Source organism: Phascolarctos cinereus, unplaced genomic scaffold, assembly GCF_003287225.1.
Source record: "Phascolarctos cinereus isolate Bilbo 61053 unplaced genomic scaffold, phaCin_HiC Scaffold_4;HRSCAF=312, whole genome shotgun sequence".
Lineage (NCBI taxonomy): Eukaryota > Metazoa > Chordata > Mammalia > Diprotodontia > Phascolarctidae > Phascolarctos > Phascolarctos cinereus.
The window spans coordinates 686,058,190-686,086,106 of record NW_027555847.1 but is presented as its reverse complement, the minus strand read 5'-3'; the positions used below and the strand labels follow the sequence as shown (position 1 = coordinate 686,086,106).

General features: G+C 40.7%; 1 protein-coding gene across 1 annotated transcript in view; it reads left to right on the top strand.

Moving 5' to 3' along the window:
- The window catches only part of EP400 (E1A binding protein p400), a 262,063-nt gene that overhangs the window by 150,965 nt on the left and 83,181 nt on the right, over nucleotides 1–27,917 (top strand). The window contains 5 exon segments of the mRNA XM_078154252.1: nucleotides 14,831–14,874; nucleotides 16,832–18,167; nucleotides 22,935–23,042; nucleotides 26,667–26,754; nucleotides 27,158–27,265. Coding sequence (XP_078010378.1) covers nucleotides 14,831–14,874; nucleotides 16,832–18,167; nucleotides 22,935–23,042; nucleotides 26,667–26,754; nucleotides 27,158–27,265 — 1,684 coding nt within the window.

The following is a 27,917-nucleotide window of genomic DNA, read 5'->3' as shown; positions in this document are numbered from 1 at the left end:
AGGTTCATTATCAAGTCCATTGACTTTTTCTTCCAACCTCATTTTCTCTGTGGCATTTGTCACTATTGACCACCTCTCCCATTTTTGAAAGTGTCCTTCCTCTGTTTCTATGAAGTCAATTTTTTTTCAAATTTTCTTTTTAATTCTGAACTTGACATCATGAATGCATTCCTATACAAATAACAGATTGCATGTGAAACTGAATCTCCACTACATATACCATTTTGTGTATATTTCAAATTTAACATGGTGGTTTCAATGTTACCTTGTTTGTTTCTGTCCTTCTGAACTTCCTTCTGCTCCCTTCTATGTATTTTTAATGATTCATTGACATTCTTTTTTTTTCTTCCATTGATTAAATATCACTATTACTGTTTCCACTGTCCTTCCTAATTCTCTCCCTCTCCCTGCCTCCCTTCCCTTAAGCCCTCCCTTTGTGACAAATAAATGTTAAGTATATAGAACAAATCCACACATTGGCTATTTCTGAAAATGCACATTTCAGATTTTACCTCTTGTCTGTCAACTCTCTAGCAAGACATGGGAACCATGACTCATTCGTTACCAGTCTTGGGAATGTGATTGGTCTTTGTGTCAATCATAATTCTTAGGTCTTAACAAATTGTTGTTTTTTTATTTTCACAATACTATAGTAAATGTATACATTTTTCTCCTAGTTCTGCTCATTTCAATTTGTATCATTTTATTTAAGGCTTCCCAGGTTTCTCTGAACCTGTTCAGTATGTGTTTGTTGTTCATTTACTCCTATTTGCTCTTTTTACCCTACCAGGTTGGATTTCCCCAGGTATAAATAGTCCTTCTCTGCACTGGGAAGTTGTTTCAAAGGAGCTGTAATTTTCCCTCAATTTTTTCTAAAGCTCTAAGCCCCCCTGAGACAGCAAAATACTTGACAAAACACCTCACTGTCAGATCTACTTCTCCCTTCTTCAGTTAGTTGGCTTCTTGTAAGTACACCCAAAGTAGCAGGAGCCTCTTGGTCATATAAACAAAGAAAGGTAAACAGATTTTCACATTCCATGAAGGAAAAGCTTCTAACTTTTCCTGGAGCCAGAAGGAAGAGAGGTGATTCAAGATTACTGTCCTCCCTGTAGTGGCTCTAGAGGAAGATGGGGAGGGCAGGGTTCAGCAACACAACTTCTGTCCAGACATTCTGTATACCTGTCCAAGCAGATTTGATCTCAGATCTATGGCCCCTTTCATTATGCTTTTCCATTCTCCCAGCTTCTCAAAGTTTCTCCCAGCTTCCCTTTGACCCTTGTTAAGGAGCTGGATTCCCCTTCTCCTCAGAGGTGTGGCCTATCATTCTTCATTATCTGGCATTGTTTCCTTTTTTATTTATTCAACAGACTTATTAGGACCTCATCAAGGGATCACCTGGTATGGTCTAGTTATAAGGCCCCTGTTCTGTAATTGGGTCTGTGAAAGACCAACTTCCTTAAAATTGTATTACATTTATATGCCATAATTTGTTTGACCATTGTCCATCTGATGGGCACTTATTTTGCTGTGGCACAGCCTTTTCTTGGTGTGGATTTCAGCTGTTCCTTCCCTGTTTTACTCTATTTTCTCCTCTTGTGCCTCATGGCACTTCAATGTTGGCTTTCTCCAGGATTCTGTTTTGAGCCCTCTTCTCTTTTCTGTCTGTGCATTTTCCTTAGGGAAGCTTACATGTTAAATACCATAGCTTTCAATATTAACTCTTTGTAAATGACGATTAAATCTACATCTCTAGTCCTGGCCCCCCTTTTATGCTCAGGTCAGCATTTGCAACTGTTTCTTAGGTACTTCCAGCTAACTGGTACTACAAGGCTTCTATCCTTCCTGACCCTTATTGCTCATTTGCCAAGTCATGTTGATAGTACCTCCCTGACTTCCTTCTTTTCTCTGCTCGCACTACAACCACTCTGGTTCAGGTCCTCTTCACTTCTCTCCTGAACTGTTGCAATAGCTTCAATACCTCTTTGCCTCCAGTCTCTTTTCTCTCCACTCCATCTTCCACAGAGCTGCCAAGGTGATGTTCCTGAATGTCACTCTAGCTCAAGAAACTTCAGTGCCTCTCTATTGCCTGTAGAATGAAATATGAATTTTTTCATTTAGAGGTCTTTGTAACCTGATTCTCATCTGCCTTTCCAGGCTCACCTGCTTCATGCACCCCATGGTCCAGCCAAACTGGCTTTCCTGCTTGTTTTCACACAGGCTGTTCTACTTCCTATCTCTTGTGTCTGGAATACTCTCACCTCTGTCTCAGAATCCCTAGCTTTCTCTAAAGCGTAACTCAGCCTGAGTTGAGCCAATCAAAGAAGAGATCCAGAATCACAGTGGATGCAGCACTCCACAACTATAGTCCCTGTCTCTTTACTCGGAGGAAGAAAGTGTGTTTCATCATCTGTCCTCCAGAACTAAGATTGGTCACTGCAAGTGTAGCGAGGCTGTTACCCGCATGTAGCACGGGTGTCCTTTGTGGCTTGCAGGAGGAGGTAATAGATGGCTCTATTCTTTTCTCCTTCCCCTGTTCTCCAAGGGAGACTTTAATTCCTGCCAAGAGGGGGAGCAGGAGATGGAGGTCAGAAGCTGACTCTTCTCTCTTCAGAGAGAGGAGGCACTGAACTGGAATTGTATCTGTCTCCTCCTTTAAGTGGTTGATTGAGAGGATGTGGTTTTCAGGTTCAAGTGAAACTTCCGATCGCTACTCCTTAATGGGGAGCCCAGGACCCCAAGCTTTCTAGTCACTGCTTTTCCACCAAATGCCAGTTCTGTAATGAACACACATAGCAATTGGCAAGGAAGATCACTTATCTAAGTTGATAGCCAAACAAAATCAGAGAAAGTATTAAATTGAGAATACATAGCAGACAACACAGGAGCTCTTGGGAATGAAGTAACATCTCAGCCAAGAAAGAGGACCCTAGATCTCATCTGAGGGAAATTCCCTGAACTCTCCGATGTCGCAAGCTGGGAATGGAGGATGTGATGGATGTTCTCCATGTGGTCTTCTTCCCAGAGTCTTTTTTTCCCTTTAGTAACCTCAAGTGGGGTTGATGTTGTTCAATTCTCTTAAAGCAGGAAGACAGAAGAGCCCCAAAGGGACTGAAGACACTGGATCTTTCTTCTCTCTCGAACTCTGCTCTACGTCGACCTCCACCAGTGAGGAGAGAGTCCCATCCTAATGGGCTTTGGGACTTGGATTACACCTGTAATCTGAGATTTTGTTCAGTCTGAGTTCAGATGCTTTATACTGCTTTTTCCCGTTTATTTGTAACCATTGTGTATATTCTTTTGGTTCTGTCCTTTCCTAGGGTGAGAGATTTAGAGCTGGAAGAGATCATAAGTGATCGAAATCTAATATAGTCTCCTCATTTTAAGAAGAGGATAAATGAGTAGCCTCTCTCACTTTCCTCTGTCCAGTTAGTGGTCTGAGCTTATCTCTCTCCTCAGCATCCCTCATATCCCTTCTTTTCTCTTTGCTCACATGTTTAGTACCCTAGTGCAAGGCCCTCATCACTCCTATCCCAAACAATTGGGATAGCTTTCTACTTAAAGTGTGTCTTTGCCTCCAAGCTCTTGCCTCTCCACAAACCATCCTTTATACTTCTGCTAAAAGAATCTTCCTAAGGATAAGGTTTGACCTTATCACTTCTCTGTTCAAAAAACTCTATTTACTATTTATTTCCCATAGAACAAAATGTAAATTTCTGAGACTGGCATATCTAATACCTTCTGAAATCCTGTTTCTGACATACCTTTCCAGCCTGATTTCTTATTACTCTCACACATTTTATATCCTAGCTAGACTGGACTAGGAGCTATTCCTTGAACTCTTTATGCCATCTTATACCACTTCCTATTTAGATTGGTCATCCCCCATTCCCATAATGTATTCGCTCTTTGACTATGCCTTTCAAAATCCTGTATTTGAGAGGCTCAGCTTAGTTCAGCTTAGATACTACCTCTTTCATTAAGTTTAACCTGAACTTTCCAGCTAAAAGAGTTTGCTTTGTCTGCTTCTATGCTTTGCAGTTATTTCTCTCTACTTTGTAAATATATACTTATCTGCATGTATCCCCTTAGTAGAATATAAATTATTTCAGTGTATTGGGACTGGGCCATTTTTTAGCCTTTGTCTCCCAATTTCTTGCCCATAATGGATACTTAATAGATATTTGTTGAATTGATGTGACTTGCAGACACAGAACTGTGTAGGTAGCAAATGAAGCTAAAGTTTGGACTCAAGTCCTGTTTCCATTACCTCACAACTACATCTGATATCTTCACCTCACCATATGACCTATTCACCTTTTCATCTTACTGTCTACTAATCAGTTCTTAAGTGTAGAGATAAAGACCTCACTTCAAGTATTCTGTTCAGCTATGTGTACCACAGTTTGAGAAGGACATGGATAAACCAGAGAGTGTCTAGAGGAGGGCAACCAGAGTGGTAACATCCATGTCCTTTAGTCCATGTCATGAGGACTGATTGAAGTCTGGAGAAGAGACAACTCAGGGGGAACGTGACAGCTGGGCTCAAGTATTTGAAGGGCTGCTCCGTTTGGGTGGAAGTTCCAAAGATACAAATTTAGGTTTGATATTAGGAAAAACCCTGTCCCAGAGTCTGCCTTGAAACCCTTCTTGGAGGTCTCCCAGCAGAGATCAGGGAGGAGCACTGTCAGGGATATTATAGTCAGGGTCCTCTCGTGTAAAGGTGGGACTGGATGGCCACTGACATCCCAACTCTCAGATTCTCCGATTCCTACAGGAAGCCTTTCCTGATGCCTTTGCCAGCCTCAAGTAATTTGTATTTATTTTGAGCAACTTTTTATAATTGAGAAGCAGTGTGGTGTTGTAGATTAAGAGCTGGCCTCCAAGCCAGGGTTTGAGTCCTACTTCTGATACAACCTGGCCCTGGGGCCCTGAGCCAGTGACTTGCCCTCTCAGTGCTTTAGGCAGCATTCTTAGGCTATAAATTACAGGTGTAACCTTCAATTACTATCACGCTCACGGCGATAAGGCAGATTTTTTTTTTAAATGACCCAGGTTCTTCATAATTCTGCCATTGGAAGCGTAGGGATGAAATGGCTTGTGTTGATGTGCCCGGTAAGAGGGCAAGAAGTCTCCTCCAACAGTAAGCTCCAGCCTTGTGCCGGGAAAGGCCACGTTCCCCTTTGTGACTCTCAGGCCTAGAACACAGGGACACCAGCAAATGCAAAGACAGCATTAACCACAGGTGTTTATGAGAAATAGGATTAGAGCTACCAAATGCAGTTTTTAACAGAATAAAAATAAAAGGACACAATTATAAATAGGTGCCAGGTGTACCCAGCTCAAGTAAGGCAGAAGTGGAGTAAAAATGTCTATTTCCTAATGAACCCTCACAGTAAAAAAAAAAGAAAGAAAAGAAATAACCCATATACACCATCATTTACGTCTCTCATGGTCTTCTGTGGAGGCTTGGGTTTGGAGAAGGGGCCTGAAAATGTTGCTACCTCCACACACTCACACTGCTGTTTTGTGTATGTGTGGTTAGGGGGCCGAGGGGTGTGGCCAACACTTCCTCCTTATTTCCCTGTCCTCTCGTTTCTCTTTCTCTAAAGAGATCCTCAAAAGACCCCCTGCACTGGGCAAAATCCTTGCCCTCAGTCGTGATCTTGTGCTAGCTTCCTCTCTTCTCAAGCTGGGAGGACAGAATTTGTTTGACCTGAGGCTTTGAAATTTTGAAGTTCCTTGCAAAATCAGATGTGACAAGGTTGGCACCAGTACCTTATACAACTTTGAACCAAACACTTATTAGTATATAACAGAATGAAGGTTATCAACCAACATCCAAGGAAATCACCTTAAAACACCTTGCACAGCACAGAGATGGCAACAATTCATGTGACATACATGGTACAGTGTGGAGCATCACTTGGCAGGCTGTTGTAGTGACTACAGGCCTAAGTCACATGTAGGTTGTGTCGTATGCACATTTCACAGAAGCTAGTGCATATCCACAAACAAAAATAAACAGGCATAGAAATCATAACAATGGTAGACCTACTCAACAACATGATAGACCAAACAACAAAATTAAGCAAAGTTTACAAACTAATGGAGCTGCAAAACAGGCACAATACCAATGTAAAGAAAGAACACGACATGAAAATGTGATAACCAGAAATGTCTCTATAAAGCTCCGTAACTACATTCAAGGTCAGCACTGGCATTGTTATCTGGATACATAGATGACCATATCCTCAGTTTCGCCTGGGGCATTATCAGTTAGTCTGGTCAGTGAGTGTCCTAACCCTCCTGTGACCTCCTGTGACCTATCTGTACCTATGCTTGTACTAGTGGATGGTAAGGGCTGATCATAATCCTCATCAGAACTATAGTCTTATCCATCTAAATCTGATCTTATAAGGAGCTCAGGTTGGCTAGTAGTGTTATTGTGTTCTGAGGGAGTTGTCTGGCCCCAAGGAGGCTCTCGGGCAGCAGTACTAGGCTGGATTCAGTCATCTTTAAGTGTCTCTCAACCTGACCATCCAGGAGTTAGTCAATAAATATTTGCTAAGTGCCTACTGTGTGCCAGACACTGTGCTAAGTACTGGTGATAAAGAGAAAGGCAAAAGACAATCCCTATTCTCAAGGAACTGACAATCTAAACTAAAACACAAAAGAAAACTGTGGGGGAGAGAAGGCATTTTCTCCATCATGCTGGGAAAATCTAGAGGAGTGCAGCCAGGTAGGAAACAAAGAGATGGCTGACCTGGGCTTATAAATGGAGGCCATGGGAAGAGAAGTCTCCAATCTCCAATCAGAGGGAGGGAGGGATCCTAGGGACGGAGTGTATTGACCTGTAGGTTCTAGGGATAATGTGATCTCACAGAAAGAGGAGGTTCCTGAGGCATGATGGAGAGGCCAGATGGGAAATGAAGAGGCCCACTGACTCAACAGCTGGCAATAAGTGATTATGATAAATGGTCTTGACTGGGCCCCCACTAGTCTAGGGGCTACTTCATCAACACACAAGTTGCCTAAGCTCTCCACAACTAAGTGTGGAGTTGCTTTCCATTGGTCTGCTAACTTGTATGGCGAGGTGTCTTAACAGGACTCTGTCACCTTATAAAAGGGCCTGACAATGAATAGGAGTATCATATCACCATTTATCTCTTTTAGTATTCTTCCAGGATGAAGATGTGACTTGGTAAGCTTTGTCTTGTGAATTGCTCCCTATGCACATCTTCCACCTCACTCATGCATTCTTTTATTTCTCAACAGATATTTTAGTCATGAATGCTTGCACCCCCCCCCCCCCCGCATACAAGTCAACTGTAAGCATGGCTCTTGCCTAAATATCAACAAGCAGGGATAAAGCCACTGGTGTTATACCAAGTGGAGTTGTGCACATGCAAAAGAAAAGTCACATGCCGATGCCACTGACATTTTCATTCTTATTTCAGCGTTCCTAACGTGTTCATCAGAGAGCAGCTGAAATGTTCAGTTTATGTGTCCCTTTGAGTGTCTCCTCAAGGTTTGGCTTAGCCAGAGCTAACACCCCTTTGAGCATTCTGCTTCCTGTTCTCTGCTTGGTCCTGACTGAGTCCTGGTAGGAGGCCCATTCACTGAGAAACACCTCTTCCACAGTACTTTGCCAACTTTGGAGGCTTTCTGGTTCCTGGTCGTATATGCTTGAGCATACCTAGTGAAATTGGTGTTATCACCAATATATGATTTATGTTCTTGATAGCTCCTTCCAGAAGTAGGAAATAAATGCAGACAAGTTCACAAGGTTTGCTAGTAATTATGTTATCTGAGTAACCAGCATGAGTTGGTAGTACTTTTTTTTTCACACAATAGGTATAAACCTCAAATTCCTCTATGATATTTATGGCCATCTTAGGCCAATAAAATATGTTTCTCACTACCTCGAGACTCCTTTCTTGATCCATATGGCCAAAATCATAATGTAGAGCTTTTATTACAGAGTAATTTGCCTTGGGCAGCATTAACGCTTCTTGGTATCACATATTTGATCTGTTACAGCCCAGAGTGGTCCTCCATTGTTCAGCCCCTGCCAGCCTCTCAGTATTAAGGGCCTTTTGGGAGATGTGCACTTCTCTTTTTAGCTTGTATGACTTCATGCGACCTTTTGTCAACTCTCTGCTCTCCTCACTGTCATCCACAAACACCGTTAGTAAAGAAGGTTGGTCAGTGAAGTGAGTGGGATTCCCATTTGCTGCTCCCATATTGTCTGGTAGAAGTCCCAAATTTTCGGGTGTACCACCACCTGCTCCCATGCAGCTTCCGCTCCTTCTTCAGGTGTTATCCCAGCTTTGATGTCCTGTGGTCTTCTGGATAGTGCATCGACATTCACAGTAGTCTTTCCTGGTCAGCAGTGAATGTTAAATTCATAGGTAGCTAGTGCCGCCACCTGTCCCTGGAAAACAGCATTGAACTTAGCACAGGTCAGAGTATGTCAGTAGATGTTGTCAGTCCGTACTTGGAACTTTGCTCCATCCACATCGTCTTTAAATATCTCTTTGATAGCCCACTTCAAAGCTGAAACTTCAGAGGTCTTATTGCCGTTCGAGCCTGTCCTAACAAATGCAGCTAATTTTATGTGAGCATCACTTTGTTTCTGCAGCGCTGTTCCCTAGCCTTCTGAGCTGGCATCTGTATGCAAGACAGGCTTGTTTGGGTCAGCAGAGGCCAACACTTATGTGTCCAGCAGTCGACCAAGTCTCCAAGAGGTTCTTCGTGTCTGTCAGTCGAGAGGTCTTCGGAAGGGTTTGTTGGCTTCAAAACAACTTTGTGTTTCTTGTCTTTCTGCTCTGGTGCCTTTTTTAATCACATGTTCATGAGTGAGGTCGGTCAGTGGTTTGGTAAAAGCAGCATAGTTTTTTTTTAAACCTTTGATAGTAATCACTGAATCGAAGAAAAGCTCTCAGATCTCAAAGGATTTTGGCCATGTCCAAGTCAGGAGCACTTCTGTCTTTTCTGGGTCAGTGCTCTTACTGTGTTGTGATATCATGAGACCCACATACTTGACAGAGGCTCTCAAAAACTGCCACTTGTCAACTGAAAGCTTCAGCACCCTTTTCCTTCAGCTGATTCAGCACTTTCATCAGTCTCTCTTCATGTCCTTCCAGGGTCTTCCCAAAGATAATGAGGTCATCAATACCCACACTTGAAGGTAATTCATGTCACCAGCTACTTTCTCTATTATTCTTTTGGAAGGTGGCAAGAGCCCCACAGATGCCTTGAGGCTTACATTTGAGTTGGTAAAATTCAGCTGGACAAATGATAGCAATCCTTTCTTTATCTTACTGTGCCATAGGAATCTGATAATAGTCACTGGTTTAATCCAGCCGGAAAACCAATGGCTGATGATCAAGGGCATCTTGAACCATTGGGACGGTATCCACTAGGGTTCTCTTATTCCAGGGGTGGGGAACCTGCGGCCTCAAGGCCACATGTGACCCTCTAGGTCCTCAAGTGCAGCCCTTTGCCTAGAGGCCACAGGTTTCCCACCCCTGATTTATTCACAATCTAGTGCTTTGGACACACAGATATTTCCATTCTTCTGTAGTACGACCACTATGGGCTATGTATTGGTCCCTTTATGTTCTGTGATGATACCATTTCATTCCCAGGTTTTTGACATGTTTTCTGAGGTCATCCATCACAGATAAAAGTATCTTTCTAGATCTTTCCTGGAATGGTTGCTAGTCTGATGGTCTCTGTCACCACTTGACTATAATTCTTCTCTACACAGGCTTCATGGATCTGCCTGCCTGTGAGCAATTAATATTTCTCCAGGCATTTAGATCTGTCTTGCTTTGTATGAAGTGTTTTGTAATTGTGTTCATGTAGTTCCTGTGTGTCTTGGCAGATAGACTGCCAAAATTTTATGTTATCTGTAGTTGCATTAAATTGAATTTCTTTTTCTATCTCTTTTTTGTTGGATTTTATAGGAAGCACACAGAAATGCTGATGATTTATGTAGGTTTATTTTATGTCCTGCAACTTTGCTGAAGTTGTTAGTTTCATTTTTTTTTAGTTAGCTCTCTCATTTTCAAAAAGTGGTAATTTTGTTTCTTCTTTGCCTATGCTTATTCCTTCAATTTCTTTGCTTGTCTTATTGCTGTAGCTAGCATTTTAAATACAGTATTGAATAGTGATGGTGGTAATACACATCCTTACTTCACCCCAATCTTAGGAGAAAGACTTCTAGCTTATCCCCATTACAGACAATGTTTGCTTTTGGTTTTCAATAGATGTTACTTATCATTTTAAGGAAAGCTCCAGTTATTCCTGCGTCTTCTAGTGTTGTTTTGTTTTTAAATAGGAATGGAGGTTGTATTTTGTTGAAAAGCTTTTCTGCATTCATTGAAATAATCATGTGATTTTTTTGGTAGTTCTTGTTATTGATATGGCCAGTTATACTTATAGTTTTCCTACTCTTGAAACGGCTCTGCATTCCTGGTATAAATCCAGCCTGGTCACAGTGCGTGGTCTCAGTGATACATTGCTGTAAGGTCCGTGCTCATATTTCATTTAAAATTTTTCGCATCAACATACACCAGGGAAATCGGTCTGTGTGTTTTTCTTCTTTGTTTTGATGTTCCCTGGTTTGGATGCCAGGAACATATTTGTATCATAGAAGGAATTTGGGAGGAATTCCTTCTTTACCTATTTTTTCAAACAGTTTATGTAGTATTAGAATTAATTGTTCTTTAAATATTTGATAGAATTCACATGTAAATCCATCTGGTCCTGTTTTTTTTTTTCCCCTTAAGGAGCTCATTTATGGTTTGTTAAATTTCTTTTTCTAAGATAGGGTAATTTAAGTATTCTATTGTGTATTCTTTTAATCTGTTAAATTTATATTTTTGTAAATATTCATCCATTTTATTTAGGTGATCAGTTTTATTGGTATCTACTTGGGCAGAATGGTTCTGAATAATTGCTTTTATTTCATCTTCATTGGTTGTGAATTCATCCTTTTAATTTTTTTTTTAGCTAGCCAGTGGGGTTAAGTGACTTGCCCAGGGTCACACAGCTAGTAAATGTTATGTGTCTGAGGCTGAAGTTGAACTCAGGTCCTCCTGAATCCAGGGTCAGTGATCTATCCACTGCACCGCGTAGCTGCCCCACAACCCTTTTCATTTTTGATATTGGTAATTTGGTTTTCTTTTTTCTTTTCTAAGGAACGATTTTTTTTTTTTGGGTTAGGTGGTTGGAGTTAAGTGACTTGCCCAGGGTCACACAGCTAGTAAGTGTTATGTGTCTGAGGGCGGATTTGAACTCAGGCCCTCCTGAATCCAGGGCCAGTGCTCTATCCGCTGTGCCACCTAGCTGCCCCTCTTTTTTCTTTTCTAAAAACAAAATAGCCAACGATTTATTTACTTTATTGTTTTTTTAAAAAGTAGCTCCTAGTTTTATTTATTAGTTCAATGTTTAATTTTCTTAATTATAAAATTTTATTAATCTCTCCTGTGATCCTCTCTATTTCTATTTTGGGGTTTAATTGGGGATTTTTAATTTGTTCTTTTTCTAGTTCTTTAGTTACATACGTAATTTGTTGATCTCTTTCTCTGTTTTATTGATTTTAGCATTTAGATATATACATTTTCCCCAAAGTACTACTTTGGCTTCATCCCACAAATTTTAGTTTGTTGTCTCATTAATATTATCTTTAATAACAAATTACTGATTGTTTCAATGATTTATTCTTTGACCCACTCAATCTTTAAGATTGTTATTTAGTTTTCAATTTTTAATCTCTGCGTCAAAGACCCTTTACTGAATGCAGTTTTTATTGTTATGATAAAAAAAAGGGACATTTAATATTTCTGCTTTTCTTCATTTGTTTCTGAGGTTTTTAATCCCCAAATACATGGTTAGTTTTTGTAAAGGTGCCATGCACAGCTAAGAAATAGGTTTGCTTTTCTGTAAACCCATTTGTATGTATATGTTTAGTTTTCCTTCTTTGAGCTAGTTCAGAGGAGAGTAAGGTTCAAGTATTGCTTGCTCCCCAACATCCCCCATTCTCTCCTCCATTGCATACATTCTTCCCTGCATATCACATTTATGTGAAATAATTCTCTCTATTCTTCCTTTCTGTTCCCCTCTCTCCCGGTACATCCATTCCTCACCCATCCATTCTTCTTTTGGGATCATCCCAACATAATAGAACCACACCTGCACCTTCTGTCTAAATAGACTCTCTCATAGCTCTAGTGATAATAAAGTTCTTCCCATATTGGAATGTAAACAGTTTAATCTTGTTTAGTCCTTATGACTTCTTATTCAGGTTTCATTTTTTGCACTTCTCTTGAGTCTTGTGTTTGAATTTAAAATTTGCTGTTCAGCTAGGAATCCTTGAAAGTCTTCTGTTTCTTTAAATATCCAATTCCCCCTTCCCCACCCATAGGATTATACTAAGTTTGCTAGGTAGGTTATTCTTGGCTGTGATCCTAGCTCCTTTGCCATCCATAATATCATATTCTGTGTCCTACATTCCTGACTACGACTCCATGATATTTGAATTATTTTTTTTTCCTGATACTTGAAGTACTTTCTCCTTGATGTGAACGTTCTGGATTTTGGCTCATATGGTCCTAGGAGTTTTCATTTGGGCTTACTTTCAGGAGGTGACCAGTAGATTATTTCAGTTTCTTCCTTGCTCTCTGATTCTAAAATATCTGCATAGTTTTCATTTATAATGGCTCTTTTCTTGTTCATAGCTCTCAGGTAGTCCAATGATTCTTTTTAAATTTTTTTTTTTTAAGGCAGTCGGGGTTAAGTGACTTGCCCAGGGTCACAGAGCTAATAAGTGTCTAAGGCTGACTTTGAACTCATGTCCTACTGACTCCAGGGCTAGTCCTCTATCCTGTCTGTGCCACCTAGCTGCCCCTTAGTCCAGTGATTCTTAAGTCATCCCTCCTTATTTTCCTGGTCAGTTGTTTTTCCTGTGAGACATTTCACATTTTCTTCTACTTTTTTAATCTTTTGAGTCTGTTTGATTGTTTCTTGATGTCTCTTGTAGTCATTAGCTTCCATTTGGCCAGTTCTAGTTTTTAAGGAGTGATTTTCATTAACATTTTTTATGCCTCTTTTCCATTTGGTTAATTCTGATTTTTAAGGAGTTATTTTTTTATTAGTATTTTTTTTGTGCCTCTTTTATCAAGCTGTTAATTTTCTTTTCATAATTTTCTTACATTGCTCTCATTTCTTTTCCCAATTTATCCTCTACCACTCATTTCATTATTTTTTTTTCTCTTTTTAAAAATCTTTCTTTAACTCTTCCAGGAATTCTTGTTGGGCTTGCATTTCATGTGCATTTTTCTTTGAGGCTTTGCTTTTAGGTGTTTCCAAGTCATTGTGTTCTTCCGTGTTTGTGTCTTGAGCTTCCCTGTCACTGCAGTTGCTTTCTGTGGTCAGGGTTTTTTCTTTTTTTTTGCCCATTTTCCCAGTCTACTTTGTGACTTTGAGCTCTACTCACTTCTGGTGGTGGGGGTGAGAAATGGGGGATGTTTCTGTCCTGAACATCTGTCTTTTATGTCCTTCTGCTATTTTCACAATTCAGATTGGGGTCTGTTAAGTTTTCGGTGCTTCCAAAGTGATGTGATCTGAGGAGGGGGTCTGTTCACTGCCTTCCTATTCTGAGCTCTGCAGATTTCTGACCCAGGTTTGGGTCTGTTGGCTTGCGTGTAGTTGAGTTTCCATAGACTGTTGCTGGACTCATTCGTTGTTAGCTGGAAAGTTCTTCGTATTCAGAGTCACTGAACTGCTGGTTCCCTCTTTTGGGGAAACTGATTGGTTTTGGCCTCCTGCTCTGTTTTATTCCATTGCAGGCGTGTGTGCAGACTAAAGGCTTAGAACCGAGGCCCTGTTCTGTTCTTGGGCTCAGAACTAGGGCGCTAATTCCTGGTGACCTCTCAACTCCTGAAGCTATAACCCAGCACTGGATAATGGGTAACAGAGCCATCTAGTGGCACCTGTTCCTGCTCCAGGAGTCTAGTACAGGGGTCTCCTGGGATCTCTTTCATCCCTGGTATTCATGCCCTTGCTGCCTCTGGGTTCCGGAGCTGCTCCTTGCTGATGTTGCTACTGCCATGGCCCTGTGCTGGTTTCCTGCTGCCGCATCATGGCTGTGTTGTGCCGTGCTCCTGGCCAGCCCCCACCCCAGTGTCTGCAGATCTCTCAGTCTATCTTCCTAAACTACTCTGAGTTGGAAAAATGACTCCCTGTGACTTTTTCTTGGCTTTCCCAATCAGAATTCAGTTTGGTGTGCTTTCTAGGTCATTGTGGAGGAGGTCGTGGAGGAACTAAGGCAAAAATGCTGCCTCTCCTTCTACCATCTTGACCCTGCCTCTTCTCTCTATTCCTTTCTCTTTCCCTCTCTCTACCTCTCAATCCTCCCTTTTCTCTTTTCTCTCTCCTTTCCCCTTCCCCTCCTTCCCTCTCTCTCTCCCTTTCCCTCTCTTCTTGCTCTCTGTCTCTCTCTGTTTCTCCTCCCTCCTTTCCCTTTCCTCCCTTCCTGCATTCCCTTCTCTCCCTTCCTCCCTCCCCCTTCTTCTCTTTTTTCCCTCCTTTCCTCCTCCCTACCTTCCCCTCCTTTCTTTCCCCTTCTTTCTCTCCCTCCCTTCTCCCTTGCTCTTTTCATCTCTCACCTCCCTCCTTCCTCCTTCCCTTCCATCCCTTCCTGTACCACTCTTCTGTCTTCCCTCCTTTATCTTTGTATCCCTGGCTATTTAATATATGCTTGTTGATTGCTTAATTGATTGCTAAAATTTGAATTTGAAATATTTTCACTTTTCTTTTCAAGGTATTGGAAGAAGGAGGGAAGCAAAACACAGGGCTGAATATCAGGTAATACTGTTTTAAGGTTATATTTATAACGCAATCTGATAAGCACAATAGCATTTCAATATATCTGACAGGATAAGAATACTCATCATCTGCCTTCATAATAAGTTCATAATAAGTATAATCTCAAACTTTGGCTTTCATATTTAAATTTTATGATGTTCTTACTCTCATATAAGTAATTAGAGTGCTATATATATCATCAGCTGAAAAAAATTGTGCCAAAACCGCTTGCAAATGAATGTGTTACTTTATCTGATGTACTTTGCTTGATATGGAAAGGTATATTTTGAAAGTTGTTATAACTTGAAAACATTTCACCCTAATTTATCACATATTCTGAAAGAAAAATAAGGTGAATTATGAACCATATTTTTGGTGGTCTCCTGTCCTCTAGAAGTTAGCTCCAAATTATGGTAGAATTCAGCGAGGTGAATTTAGTTTCCTTTGCCTGCCAACCCCTTAGGCTTGGGAGTAGCCAAGTACTGCAGGCTGAGTAGACCAGTTGGCGTTAGAATGTGTTGCATTGAGAGCTGCTTTAATTCACACCAGCTACTCCAAACTCTGTCTGTCTGTCTGTCTATCTGTATCTATCTGTCTGTCTGTCTGTCTGTCTGTCTATTGCTATTCATTTGTATAGTGGCCATTGTAAATCTGTTTTATAAAATTTTCAAAGTTTTAAGTAGATAGTCATTCAGATAACAAGCATTTATCATGTGCCTACTATGTATCAAACGCTGTGCTATATGCTGGGGATACAAAGAACATCAAAAGGCAGTCCCTGCCTTCAAGGAGCTTACAGTCTAATGGGAGTGACACCATGAAAGCAATTATGTACATGCAAGACATAGAGAGCAGAAATGAGAGGTAATCAGTAGAGGGTACATCAGGAAAGAGCTGAATCAGTTAATGAAGTGTCATGGGTATTCATAAGGAATCCCCTAGAAGTTACGGGACTTTCTGAAGATCCCACAAGTGAGCAGATCACAGTGAGGATTTGGATCCAGGACCACTGATGCCAAATCTAGCACCTAAGACACCATGCTGCCTCTCAGAGGGCAGCGTTTGAGTCTTCAGTTCTGGTGAAGCCCAACTACACTGTGAGCACATTTATCCCCATTTGAGGCTTAATACAGTAACAGCACAGAGAGACAGCCTGGCGGAATGGACACAAGGCTGGTGCCAGAGTCTAGAGGCTGGCAGTCTCTTAACCTCTCCACGCAGCTCTTTGATCCAGGCATTAGTTAACAAGCATTTATTAAGTGCCGGCTGTGTGTCAAGCACTGTGCTAAGCACTGGGGCTACAAAAAGAGGCAGAAGACAGTGTCTGCCCTCAAGGAGCTCGCATTCTAATGAGGGAGACAGCAGGCAAATATGTGTGTGTATATATATATATGTATATGTATATGTATACGTATAGACAGGCTGTAGACCACAGAAACAGGAAATATTGAAGAGAGGGAGAGAGGGTACTGAAATGGTTGGGAAAGACTTCTTGTAGAAGGTGGGATTTAGTTGGAACTTGGTTGTAAGTTACAGATGCATGATCAATGGAGAGAGTTTTCTCTAAGGAGAGTTCCTTATCTCAGTGAAAACTCAGCACCATCTCCTCCTAAGCAAAACAGAACTAAAACCCACTAGGCAACTGGAAAGGACTAAAGCAGTCAGTTGGCAGTCATAAATAGGATGTCAGAAAGCTTCACTGCACTTCTGCTGTTGAGCATTTGACATCTGAAATGAGACATAGCTGTGCATAAAAGTTTGCTTAAGGTGGCTTTAGTGTCAAGTGTTGTTTACCATTGAGGTTTGTTTGTTTGGTATAAAATCAGGGAAATAAATCTGTTTCTTCTGTATTTTGAATCACAAGGTAAACTTTTGAAGTTCTCCAAGATTTCTGATACAGCTGGTTAGAAGCCATATTTTCTTTTGCTGAATTTTATTTTTCTGTGGATTTGTTTAGAATTTATTTTAAAGAAGAGGTGATAATGCACCATGGCGGCGGTCCTCAGAATGTCCAGCTCCAGAGGTCGAGGTCCTTCACAGGCAGTGAGGGGGAAGACCAGCAGTCCCATTCAAATCTACCCCAGTCCCCTGCAGCTCCGTTTGCTCCTTCAGCAAGCCCATCTGCACCACAGTCGCCCAGTTACCAAATACAGCAGCTTATGAATAGAAGTCCAGTAGCTGGTCAGAATGTAAACATTACACTGCAGAATGTTGGACCAGTAGTTGGAGGAAACCAGCAGATCACCCTGACCCCTTTGCCAATCCCCAACCCAACCTCCCCAGGTTTTCAGTTTAATTCTCAGCAAAGGAGGTTTGAGCATGGCTCCCCATCCTACATACAAGTTACCTCCCCGTTGCCCCAACAAGTCCAGTCTCAAAGCCCAACCCAGCCCACCCCTGGGCCAGTGCAGGCCTTACAGAGTGTGCGGGCTGGCACTCCTGGCCCGGGACTGGGTATCTGCAGCTCCAGCCCCACTGGAGGCTTTGTGGATGCCAGTGTCCTTGTGAGACAGATCAGTTTGAGCCCTTCGAATGGTGGACACTTTGTGTATCAGGAGGGCTCAGGCATTGCCCAGATTGCTCAGGGAGGACAGGTTCAACTCCAGCATGCGGGGGCCCCTATTACCGTTCGAGAACGCAGACTTTCACAGCCCCATGCCCAGACAGGCGGCACCATTCATCATCTTGGACCGCAGAGCCCGGTAGCTAGTGGTGCCAGTATGCAGCCTTTGACTAGCCCCAGTCACATTGCAACGACCAGCTTGCCACCCCAAATCAGTAGTATTATTCAAGGACAACTGATTCAACAGCAGCAGGTGCTTCAAGGACAGCAGTTGAATAGACCCGTGGGGTTTGAGAGGCCTTCGGGTGTCTTGATATCTGGAGTTGGAGGCTCTTCAGCCTTTGGGATGACTTCACCACCCCCTGGACCCACCAGCCCTTCTAGAGCAGCTGTGCCACAGGGTCTTTCCAGCCTTCCTCTCACTCCTGCAGGAAGTATAGGAGTGAAAAAAGTACCTAAAAAATTGGAGGAAATTCCACCAGCGTCTCAAGAAACAGCCCAAATGAGAAAGCAGTGCCTGGATCATCATTACAGAGAAATGGAGGCTCTGAAAGAAAACTTTAAGGAGTATTTGATTGAATTATTTTTCTTACAACATCTTCAAGGGAATATGATGGATTTCTTAGCTTTTAAGAAGAAACTGTATGGACCCTTACACACATATCTTAAGCAAAATGATTTGGATTTTGAAGAAGAGGAGGAAGAACAGTCTGAAGTCATTAATGATGAGGTAAGAAGCTTAATATTTAACAATATGTGTATATTATTAGATATACAGTGGGTGTATTATGTGCAGCATAAATTAATCAGTGCAGTTTATTAAATTTTTGTTACTGAAAACTATGATTTTGAAAAACTGCTATATGCATGGGATATCAGTAATTTTCTTTCAAATTAAATTGATATTGAGAATAGTGCTAGTCCTTAGGATATTTAAGTGAAAAAAAGTTCTCAAACTAGGAAATACCAAGTATGTAACTAGTACTCTTCACGTTTTCAAGATGTAAGCTGTAGATGTGCTTTTGTAGGCAAATCTACTAGTATTTGTCCTTGATGCAGAATGCTTTCTTTACACACCTCTCCTATTTCCAGTATTACTTTGTTTTTCTTTCTAATTATATTAGAAAGAAAATACTGATTTTGATGTCATTGATCTCATTTAACACTTACTACTTTCCCATGTAATAAGGAAAATGTGCCCTGGATTTAAGGCCGGTTGCAGATAGTAGCAACAGCCAGTGGGTGAGGCTTTTGGTAGCGCTAGGAATTTTGGTAGCAGCAGGAAGAAACTAATGTTCAAAAGTGAGAATCCTAAATCTAGGATGACTCAGAAGGGTATCCTTTTATATCTGTCCATGGCAAAATGTTAAGTCTTAAAAGAAAAGCTGCAACGGGCTAGATCCTGATACTTAAACTAATTCTCCTATAAATTCGGAGAGTTTTAAATTTAGAAGCAGTCATATAGAATCTGAGCTAGGAGCTTAAAGGGATAATATGGTAATTGTTTTTGAAGGAGAGGCAATTGGGGTTAAGTGATTTGCCCAAGGTCACACACCTAGTAAGTGTCTGAGGTCAGATTTGAAACTCAGGTCCTCCTGACTTCAAGGCCAGTCCTCTCTCCACTGTACCACCTAGCTGCCTGAAAATATGGTAAATTTAAAACTTCAACCATTTTCTCTCCTTTTCTATTTGAAGAAAGAATCCTGCATGTTGAGTTCAGCTAGAGATATTTGAAATCCATAAATTGATTTAGAGTGAAAATGTTTTTGTAAATTAAGTTAACTAAATGTGCTTTCAGGTTATTAAAATGTTTACACATGGGATTGATGTCAGAAAATAAATTACTGTACAAGTCTTTAATCTTGAGAATAAAATATCCCATCAATTTTTAAGAAACATATTTTTATTTAAAAAATGCTTTAATTCAGTGTTTCATAAATATAACAGGTCTTTGCTAGGTATATGCCACACATATTTAGAGTTGAGCGAGACTTTAGGGATGACTTCTTCCAACCTCTTAATTTGTGGTTAAGGAAACTCTCAGAAAATCCCAGAGAAATTAGGTAATTTACCCAAAGTGCTTATGATTATGATTTCCTTGTTGGAAGTTTTAGTGCACCTTTCTCGTCACCCAAGCCAGCTCAGAGAGTTTGCCAGGGAGCTGAGAAATTACAGGGTTTGTCAGGGTCCCCTAGCCTGGCAGAGCCTCTTGGACACCAGATGTTCTTCTCCAGCTCAAAGTCATAGAGCTAGTAAGTTGCAGAGAATGTGGGAATGTGAATTCAGATCCTTTGTCTCCCAATCCAAAGCTTGTCCTGCTCTATGTGGCTGTTGCCTTTTCACTTGTCTGCAATGCTTTCAGGTTGATAAAGCACTTTTCTTTATGCCCCTGTGCTACAGGTTATAGCGGGAGTGTTGTTATCACAATTCTATAGATGGGGAAACTGAGACTCTGCGAAGTGATTTTTTTTTTTTTGGCTAGGCAATGGGGTTAAGTGACTTGCCCAGAGTCACACAGCTAGTAACTGTTATGTGTCTGAGGCTGGATTTGAACTCAGGTCCTCCTGAATCCAGGGCTGGTGCTCTATCCGCTGCTCCACCTAGCTGCCCCTCTGAGAAGTGATTTTAACGACTCTCAGAACAGGAATTTGAAATGAGTTCTCCCTGCCCCAAGTCCATCGTTCTTTCCACCACATCTGCAGTTATGTAATTTGTGATCTCAGGACCCTTTATACTCTTAAAAAGTATTGAGGACCCAAGGAGCTTTTGTTTATGGCCATTGATATCTACCATATTATCAGTTAGAACTAATGACATCTTAAAATATTAATTCATTTAAACTAACAATAATAAACCAATTACATGTTAACATAAATAACATATTTTAATGAAAAATACTAAAACAAAAATAATAAAATTACCAAACAGAATTTAGTGTGATGAATGGCATTGTTTTACATATTTTTTGCAAATCTCTTTAAATGTCTGAATTAGTAGAAGACAGCTGGAATCTCTTATTATACCTTCATTCAATCTATTGCAATATGTTGTTATGGTTGAAGTGTATGATAAATATCAGTCCTCTTACAGATGTGTAGTTGGAAAAGGGAGGAGCATTTTCATAGGCAAATAGCATCTTAATATTACTAGGAAAATATTTTGACCGTGTGGACCTCCTGAGACAGTCTTCAGACTCCCAGGGGTCCTTGGACCACTTTGAGACCTGCTTCACTATACCAATCCCACATTCATTTTTAAGGATTTTTATTTTGTTCATGACTAGAACTGAAGTTTCTTCCTGACAAGGAAGCCTTTTTAGGTTGATATTTCAAAATTTGAAACACATTGCAAATTGTTGAGCTATCTGGATAGTGCTATATCTGTTGTAACATCTTCATCCTTTTCATTTTATTACCAGAAGAACTAACCACAACTGATTGGTTTTGAATTCCCTAAATTTACATTCTAAATTTGAAGGACCCTGGGTTTGGGGAAGGGTGAGAAACTTTAAAATCATCTAGTCCAACCCTTTCCCAACCCAATCCCTCCCTCCATTTTACAGATGGGGAAACTGAGAGAAGAAAGGATTTAAGATCATAGGATATTCAGTTTAGGTGGAAGGGACCTTGAGGGCCATTTTAGTACAACCCCCTCATTTTAGAGATGAGGAAACTGAGGCTTGAGAGGTGACATGACTTTCCTGAGGTTAGCTTATAGTAAGTGGCATGAGTTGAGCCTGACCCCAGATATTCTGACTCCAGGTCTACCAGCTCTTCCCTTTGCCCTTGGTGCCCTTCCCCCAAGACACTGTCTGGACTTCCTCCCATTTTCACCCCCTACCCTTATGCTCCTTCCATTGCTCTCATTTCCCCCACAACCTTTGAATCCCTTCTTTCCCAGGCATCTCTCCCCTTCTTCCCCTGGTCTGGATGAGACCCTCCCCTCAGGGTCCCGTCTTCCCTCTGCTGATTCAGATCTCTGTCATCCAAAGCTCTGTGTTATCCATTGGCAAAGAAGTCCTGTTGACACTGTCAGCTCTTTCTGAAACTTTAGATGACAGGGCCCCGACTGAAACTGGCAAGCAGGGAAGGGCCAGTCTTTTGGCTGATAGGATAGGAGGTTGACTGTATGGTGAGATGTGAAGGACACTGTCCAAAGATCTTGCCCCCAGATTTTCTCCCTCATTAACTTCCATACGATGGTGGGAATTCCTCTCACTGGAAATTCATTCCTTTGGGGAGGAACTCTCTTGAAATCCCTTTTGAAATATAAAGACCAAAAGGCAATCTGGCTTGGTGGTATAGATACCTAGACTTGGAGTCAGGTGGGCCTGGGTTCAAGTCTTGTCAGTACTACATGTTAGCTTTATGAGCTTGGGCAAGTCACCTTTGAGTTTCCCAGGCAGCCTACTACATGTTGTGGAACAGTTGCTGATCTGCATTGATAAATGCATTCTTTCTTCATTCTGTTATACCAGTGAAAGCATAGGTTCACTTCTCCCTCCATTGTGAAACTACTTCTGGGAATGGTAGGTGTTAGCAGCCATTAATGTCTTAGACGAATTATCAGAGATTTAGCTAGTATGTCACAGAATGAGAAGTAAGCGGCCGTTTTAAAATTCATAAGTGGATTTTTAAAAAAAAGACTCCAAGTCCTCATTATTTTCTTTGAGTATTATTTTCTACTAGGTAATGATACATTTTGAGTTGTGGTTTGTATTAATCACATTGATTTTGGGGAGTTATTTGCTGAATCAATCTGATTTTCTTTCTGGTTCGTTTCAACCATCTTCAGTTTTTTCTCCAACTCCCAAGCTGTATCTGGACCCTTGATGCAAAGTAGTATTTGACTTCAGAGCAGTTTAATATAATTTTACTGAGTATTAGATTTGAATAGGCTCACTCAGGGAAGTTGCTTGTTTCTCCTGAAAGATTTTTCATTAGCTTAACTGTTGAAAGCTTTTTTTTTTTTTAAAGTACTTTGCACACCTGAAAGCAATATGTAAACGTTACCAGTTATTATGACTGATTTTATCCTGTGATAAAATGAAGTCATAATATGTCACTGTTACCTTCTTTGTCCTCTGTAGAGTTTTTGTCTTTCTCTCTTTTCCCTTTTTTAAGCACTTGCAAACCCCGAAGACCTCCTTCCCTATGGGGAAAGCTGATGGCTTTAGGATCCAGGCTAGCCAATCACTGGGTTTGTCTCTTGTTAATGTTCAGGCACTTCTTGGTAAAGACCATCCTGAGAAGCTATTATTGTCTGCTAGGTGAGAATGAAATGTTACCAGCCTGAACTGAACTTCAGATCTACGTTATCAGTGACAGGCTCTTAAAGTAAATTCTGTTGGAATAAAAGTATCCTCTCATGAAGATTGAATTATGTCCCCTCTTCACTGAGGTTCCACCCATTTTAGCGGGCAGTGGTTGTACAGTATTGATCAACTTAAAAATTGTTTTCCCTTTTCCCCCTTTCCTCTCCAAATATCTCCTCTCAGGTAAAGGTTGTGACAGGAAAGGATGGGCAGACTGGGACTCCTGTTGCTATTGCAACCCAGCTTCCTCCAAATGTTTCTGCTGCTTTTTCATCCCAGCAGCCATTTCAGGTACTTTTCGATGGTTCTAAAATGTAGTCTCATACCAGATTTTAGATTCATCCAGATTTGGTATTTCCTAGAATTCAGTGGTTTTCCAAGAACCTATACCTTGTTATTAGTCAAGGACCTATGTTTGAAAGTTTTTTTTAAACTTCAGAATTTTAATGCATTGTTATTTTTTCTTTCCTCTGAAAAGCGAGGAAATTACGCGATTCTATTTTTGGATTTGGGGCTTGCTTTCATTAAATTTCACCTGGACTGTTTTTGTTTTTGTTGTTTATTTCTGGATATCTTTGGTTCTTTTATGCTTTTTTGTGTAGCTGTAGTTTGTCTTGAATGTAAATGTAGATTTTGTTTGCTCTGGGAAACATACATCTTTTAAGAGAAATACTTCTTATAAATTCTCTTCTTTCCTGGAACAAAGTTCTTTTAATAGTTGTATTTATAAATATTTGATGTTTTTATTCCAAGAACAGAAAATGAAGTGTTAGAAATAAAACAAGCTCAGTAATTATTTTCCCATACATTTTTCTTAGTGTTTCGTAGCAGAAGAGTAATATGTTCTTACTGAATTCTCAGGGAACAGTTTTAAAGTTTTAAAAAATTGTTAAAGGTTCTTTGTTATGTACAATTACAGCCTCTGATTGCTTTGTATTGATTCAGGAAAATGCTTTCCTCTTGGCCTAGGACTAAATTTACATACTTGTCCCGTTTCCTGCCTTGTTGATCCTATGTTTTACAAATGATAGAATTTGTTACGGTTCGTCTTGTAAAGGACTTACTAAGTGCAGCAAACACAGTGGGATCACCCCTTCCAAAAACAGTACAGTTTTGTTCAAGCAGGTAGACTTGCTCACGTTTTTGTACATGCCGTGCTTCTTCCCTGTCCCAGTAGAATACATGCTTCTTGAGGGCTGCAATCATTTTCTTTATCTTCATATCCCTGCACGTAGCACTGTGCATTGCATATGGTAGGGCTTAGTAAATGTTTGTGGAATTGAATGAGCACCTTTAATGGCTCTCTACTGTCTATAAAATAAAGTTTAAACTCTTTAGTCTAGCATTCAATTCAAAGTCCACAACCTGGACTCACAGTTTTTCTTTCCATCTTTATTCCCGTTCCTCTTGTGCCTAATTTTTTGGCTCCCCCAAAAAAGCCCCCTCTATTTGTTATGTTCAGAACATATTAATTCATTCAAAAAAACACTTATTATTATTATTGTTATTATTTTTAGGCAATTGGGGTTAAGTGACTTGCCCAGCTAGTCACACAGCTGGTAAGTGTCAAGTGTTTGGTCTGAGGCCACATTTGAACTCAAGTCCTCCTGACTTCAGGACCAGTGCTGTATCTACTGGGCCACCTAGCTGCCCCCCAAAAGCATTTATTAAGCACCTACTATATGCCAGGCACTGTGTTACACAGCCTATATTTTTTGGCCTCTAAACTTTTGCTTCTTCCATTATCTACTTTGGAATGCCTTGTCCACTACTTTCCACTTACTAAAAATTTTCCCATCCCTGATGTATGTGTTCAAACCTTACATTCTTTGTGAAACCTTCCCTTATTACTCCTAGAGTGATCAACTAATGAGGTTATCCTCTCATCTACTCTAAGAAACAGTTATCATACCACATTGCCTCTTTACCCCTGTCCTGATTGTCCTTCTCCATCACAAAGTCCTTTTGAGCCTTACTCCCAAACGTGCTGCTTTTGCAACCTAAATAGCATAAATGATACCCAAAAGCATCTTGGTGGATTAAAAAAGATCCTTTTGATACATTATCATAGATGTCTACAGCTTCATTGGTAGGGTCTGGGATCATATTGTGATGGACAGTTTTCAGAAGAAGTTCAGAGTTGAGGATATGCATAGGTGAGGCTGAAGGAATGGGAATGTACAGGGAGTTAGTGAGAACAGTACTGAAATGATTGGTTATGAAATACAGAATAGGGAGATAGTCAAGTGATGAGTACAAGGGCTCTAGGAGTGGCAGCACTCCCAGCCCATCTGTCCTCCTTCCAGCCCAGTCCCTGCAGCCCTCATTGAGGGGGCCCCCATTACCACCAGCAACAACTGCTGACCAGCATACCCAGGAAGTGGGAGCACCTCCTGATCGCTTGTCTGGCTTCTAGGCCATCCCTCACAGCAGTTATCTGGGAAGGGGATCTTGTGGAAGGAGGCTACCAGTCATCTCCACTGACTGCCACCCATCTGGCACTCATGGGGCAGAAGGGCCAGGCTAGCTGAAGCAGCGAGGTCTCCTCTGGGAGGAGCAGGAGGCAGCATGTGCCAGGCAAATAAAACTGTCACAGCTTAGCCACCATCTCCGCTCATGGAGGCATCCCAAGACCCTGACCCCAAGAGCCTGGGCAGAGCAGTTCTTCCAGCCCAGTGCCCCAGCCATCATGCTGGGAAGCAGCCCTTGTGGAGGGGCAGCCTGGCAGCAGACTGCAGAAGTGGGCTCCACAGCCACAGCTCCTAAAGGACCTGAAAAGAAAGTTCTTGTCACCGAAGTCCTTGACACTATCAAAGGGTTCAACATTAGCAGTGGATCGGATTTTATCACCTGGAGTAGCATTCAAGAAGTGCATTACTCTCTGCTTCTGTGCCCTAGTCACAGCAGTGCTGGTAATGTATAGCCGAGTCAGGGTTTTGGTGTAGCGGCCAGTTCACCCCAAGGAATGCAACAAGAACAGATGAAACTGCTTCAGTGTGCTGCTTCTAACATAGGGGTTTTTACCTTGGTATCTGTGACCTCGGCTTTAAAAAAAAATTGGATAACTGTTTCGATATAATTGATTATCCTTTGTGATCCTGTTGTTTCGTCATGCTGCCCAAGGGCAAGAGAGGAAGAAAGAAGGGAGGGAGGGAAAGACAAGGAAAGAAAGGGAAGAAGGGAGGGAGAGAATGAGAGACAGAGAGACAAGAGTCCTCCTCTCTTGTTCTGACTTGGATCGGGTCCTTGTTCCAAATGGAATATTGGATCCTTAAAAAAAAATTATGCTTGGGAAACTTGTAAAGCTAGCACCTTTATATTAGGCACCCAGGATCCTTTAGGGTTTCATGATTTTTCTTTCCACATTTTTGATGATGACTGAGGCTTTGTGTATGAAAGGACCATGTCTGTTCCACAGAGTTTACCTAAGCTTCCTTCTGACTTGTGTCATGGAGTTATATTGTGCTTGCCCTCTTCTGCTTAGTGAACATTTTCTAGCCAGGTGGATATAATCACTTTTCCCAGGAGCACTGAACCCACTTTTAGTTTTGACGTACAGATATTTTCACCAATGAATCAACCCTCATTCATTTATACATTTGATGTCACATATGTGTGTTTGGACATGACATGCTCCTGACAGAGCTTGTGGAGAACAGTTCTGCTTCCTCTTCAGCCAATGAAAAACATGCTGAAAAACTCACCAGCCTTGTTTATTTTCTTCTACCAATTAAGAACCAAGGGAGAGTGACTTTTGTTTAGGAACTTATTATGATCAGCAGGTACCTTGTGGTCATAATGGCTTTTTTTTGGTCATAGGAACTACCTGAATTAGTGGAGAGATTCATTATTTAAGTTCAGTGTCATATCAGTTAAATGCATACTAAAATTTATAACATTTTTGTTTTCTAATAGCAAATGCACACAGGTTCACCAGTAACTGGAACTGTGACTACTTTAGAAATTGAGACATTTAAGAGACAACAGACAATGACCCAAACAGGTATGGAGCTTTGAACCAACGTACATTTTTTTAAACTTGCAAGATGTCAATAACCTAGAATTACACAACTTTTCCTTTTTAAATCACCTAGTGCTTATCTTCTCCGAACTTTGCTAGGCATAATTTCAGGTCTCTTGTTTGAGTCATTATTAAATCTGATTTGTTCTTGTTGTGAATGAAATCGTATAACATCTGCTAGATGTAATACAATTCCTGATGAATCGTTTTGCTTATCAGAAGTACAGGTTATCATTGAAATACGTTCTCCTGGGTTTGCTGCATGTGTTCTATGAAGTTACAGTTTTGTGTACTTATATGAAAAACATTCTGATATAGTATTTGCTTTGTAAAAATGAACCTGCAACTCTCATATGATGCCACAAATGGAATTTAAATATTATAGATTCACCTAAGAGACCTCGGATTGATGTGGGCTGTCACGGGGCAGCCTTTCAGTGTCCAGCGGTGACTTCAGGAGTCCCTCTTCAGCAATTAATGCCAACAGCACAAGGTATTCTGTCACCAAAAGCCATGTACATATTTTTCTGTCCAGAAGGTTTCATGTGGGTGAGTCTAGGGCTCTAATTTGGATTTCTAGTTGACTACAGATTCTTATGTATAAGTGAGTACCTAGTATGCTGTGCTTATTATATCTGTAGAGTTGGGTGATAGGTTTTCATGGTATATGTACAGACTTGAAAATGGTAACAAGTGCTGATTTCAAACCAGAGTTAGTGAATATCATAGAAACTTTGGAGGAAAAGTCAGGAATGTGCCTGGCACATGGTAAGAGCTTAAGAAATTACAGTTGACTGACTGACTTATCTGTTGGAAAATGGCTCCTGGTCTTATATATTAGTGCCAATTTCCTGTATATATTAGATTTCTCAGATATATTAAATGCAAAGATTTTTTCTCTACTCAACGGTATTTTTAAAAAAATCTAGTTGCACTGATTTTGTTCATGTTTTTCCAAATCTTATGTAATCACAATTGTTTTCTTTGTTTTTTGTGATGAGCTCTATTCATTGTTTAGTTCTGCTAGCTCAGTTTGTGAAAGATACCTTCAGTTGTTTTCTAATTTTTTCATTATGTGGCTATTTATTTTTAGTTTGAATATTCATTTGGAACTTATTGCAGTGGTACTGGTGTAAGACCACTTC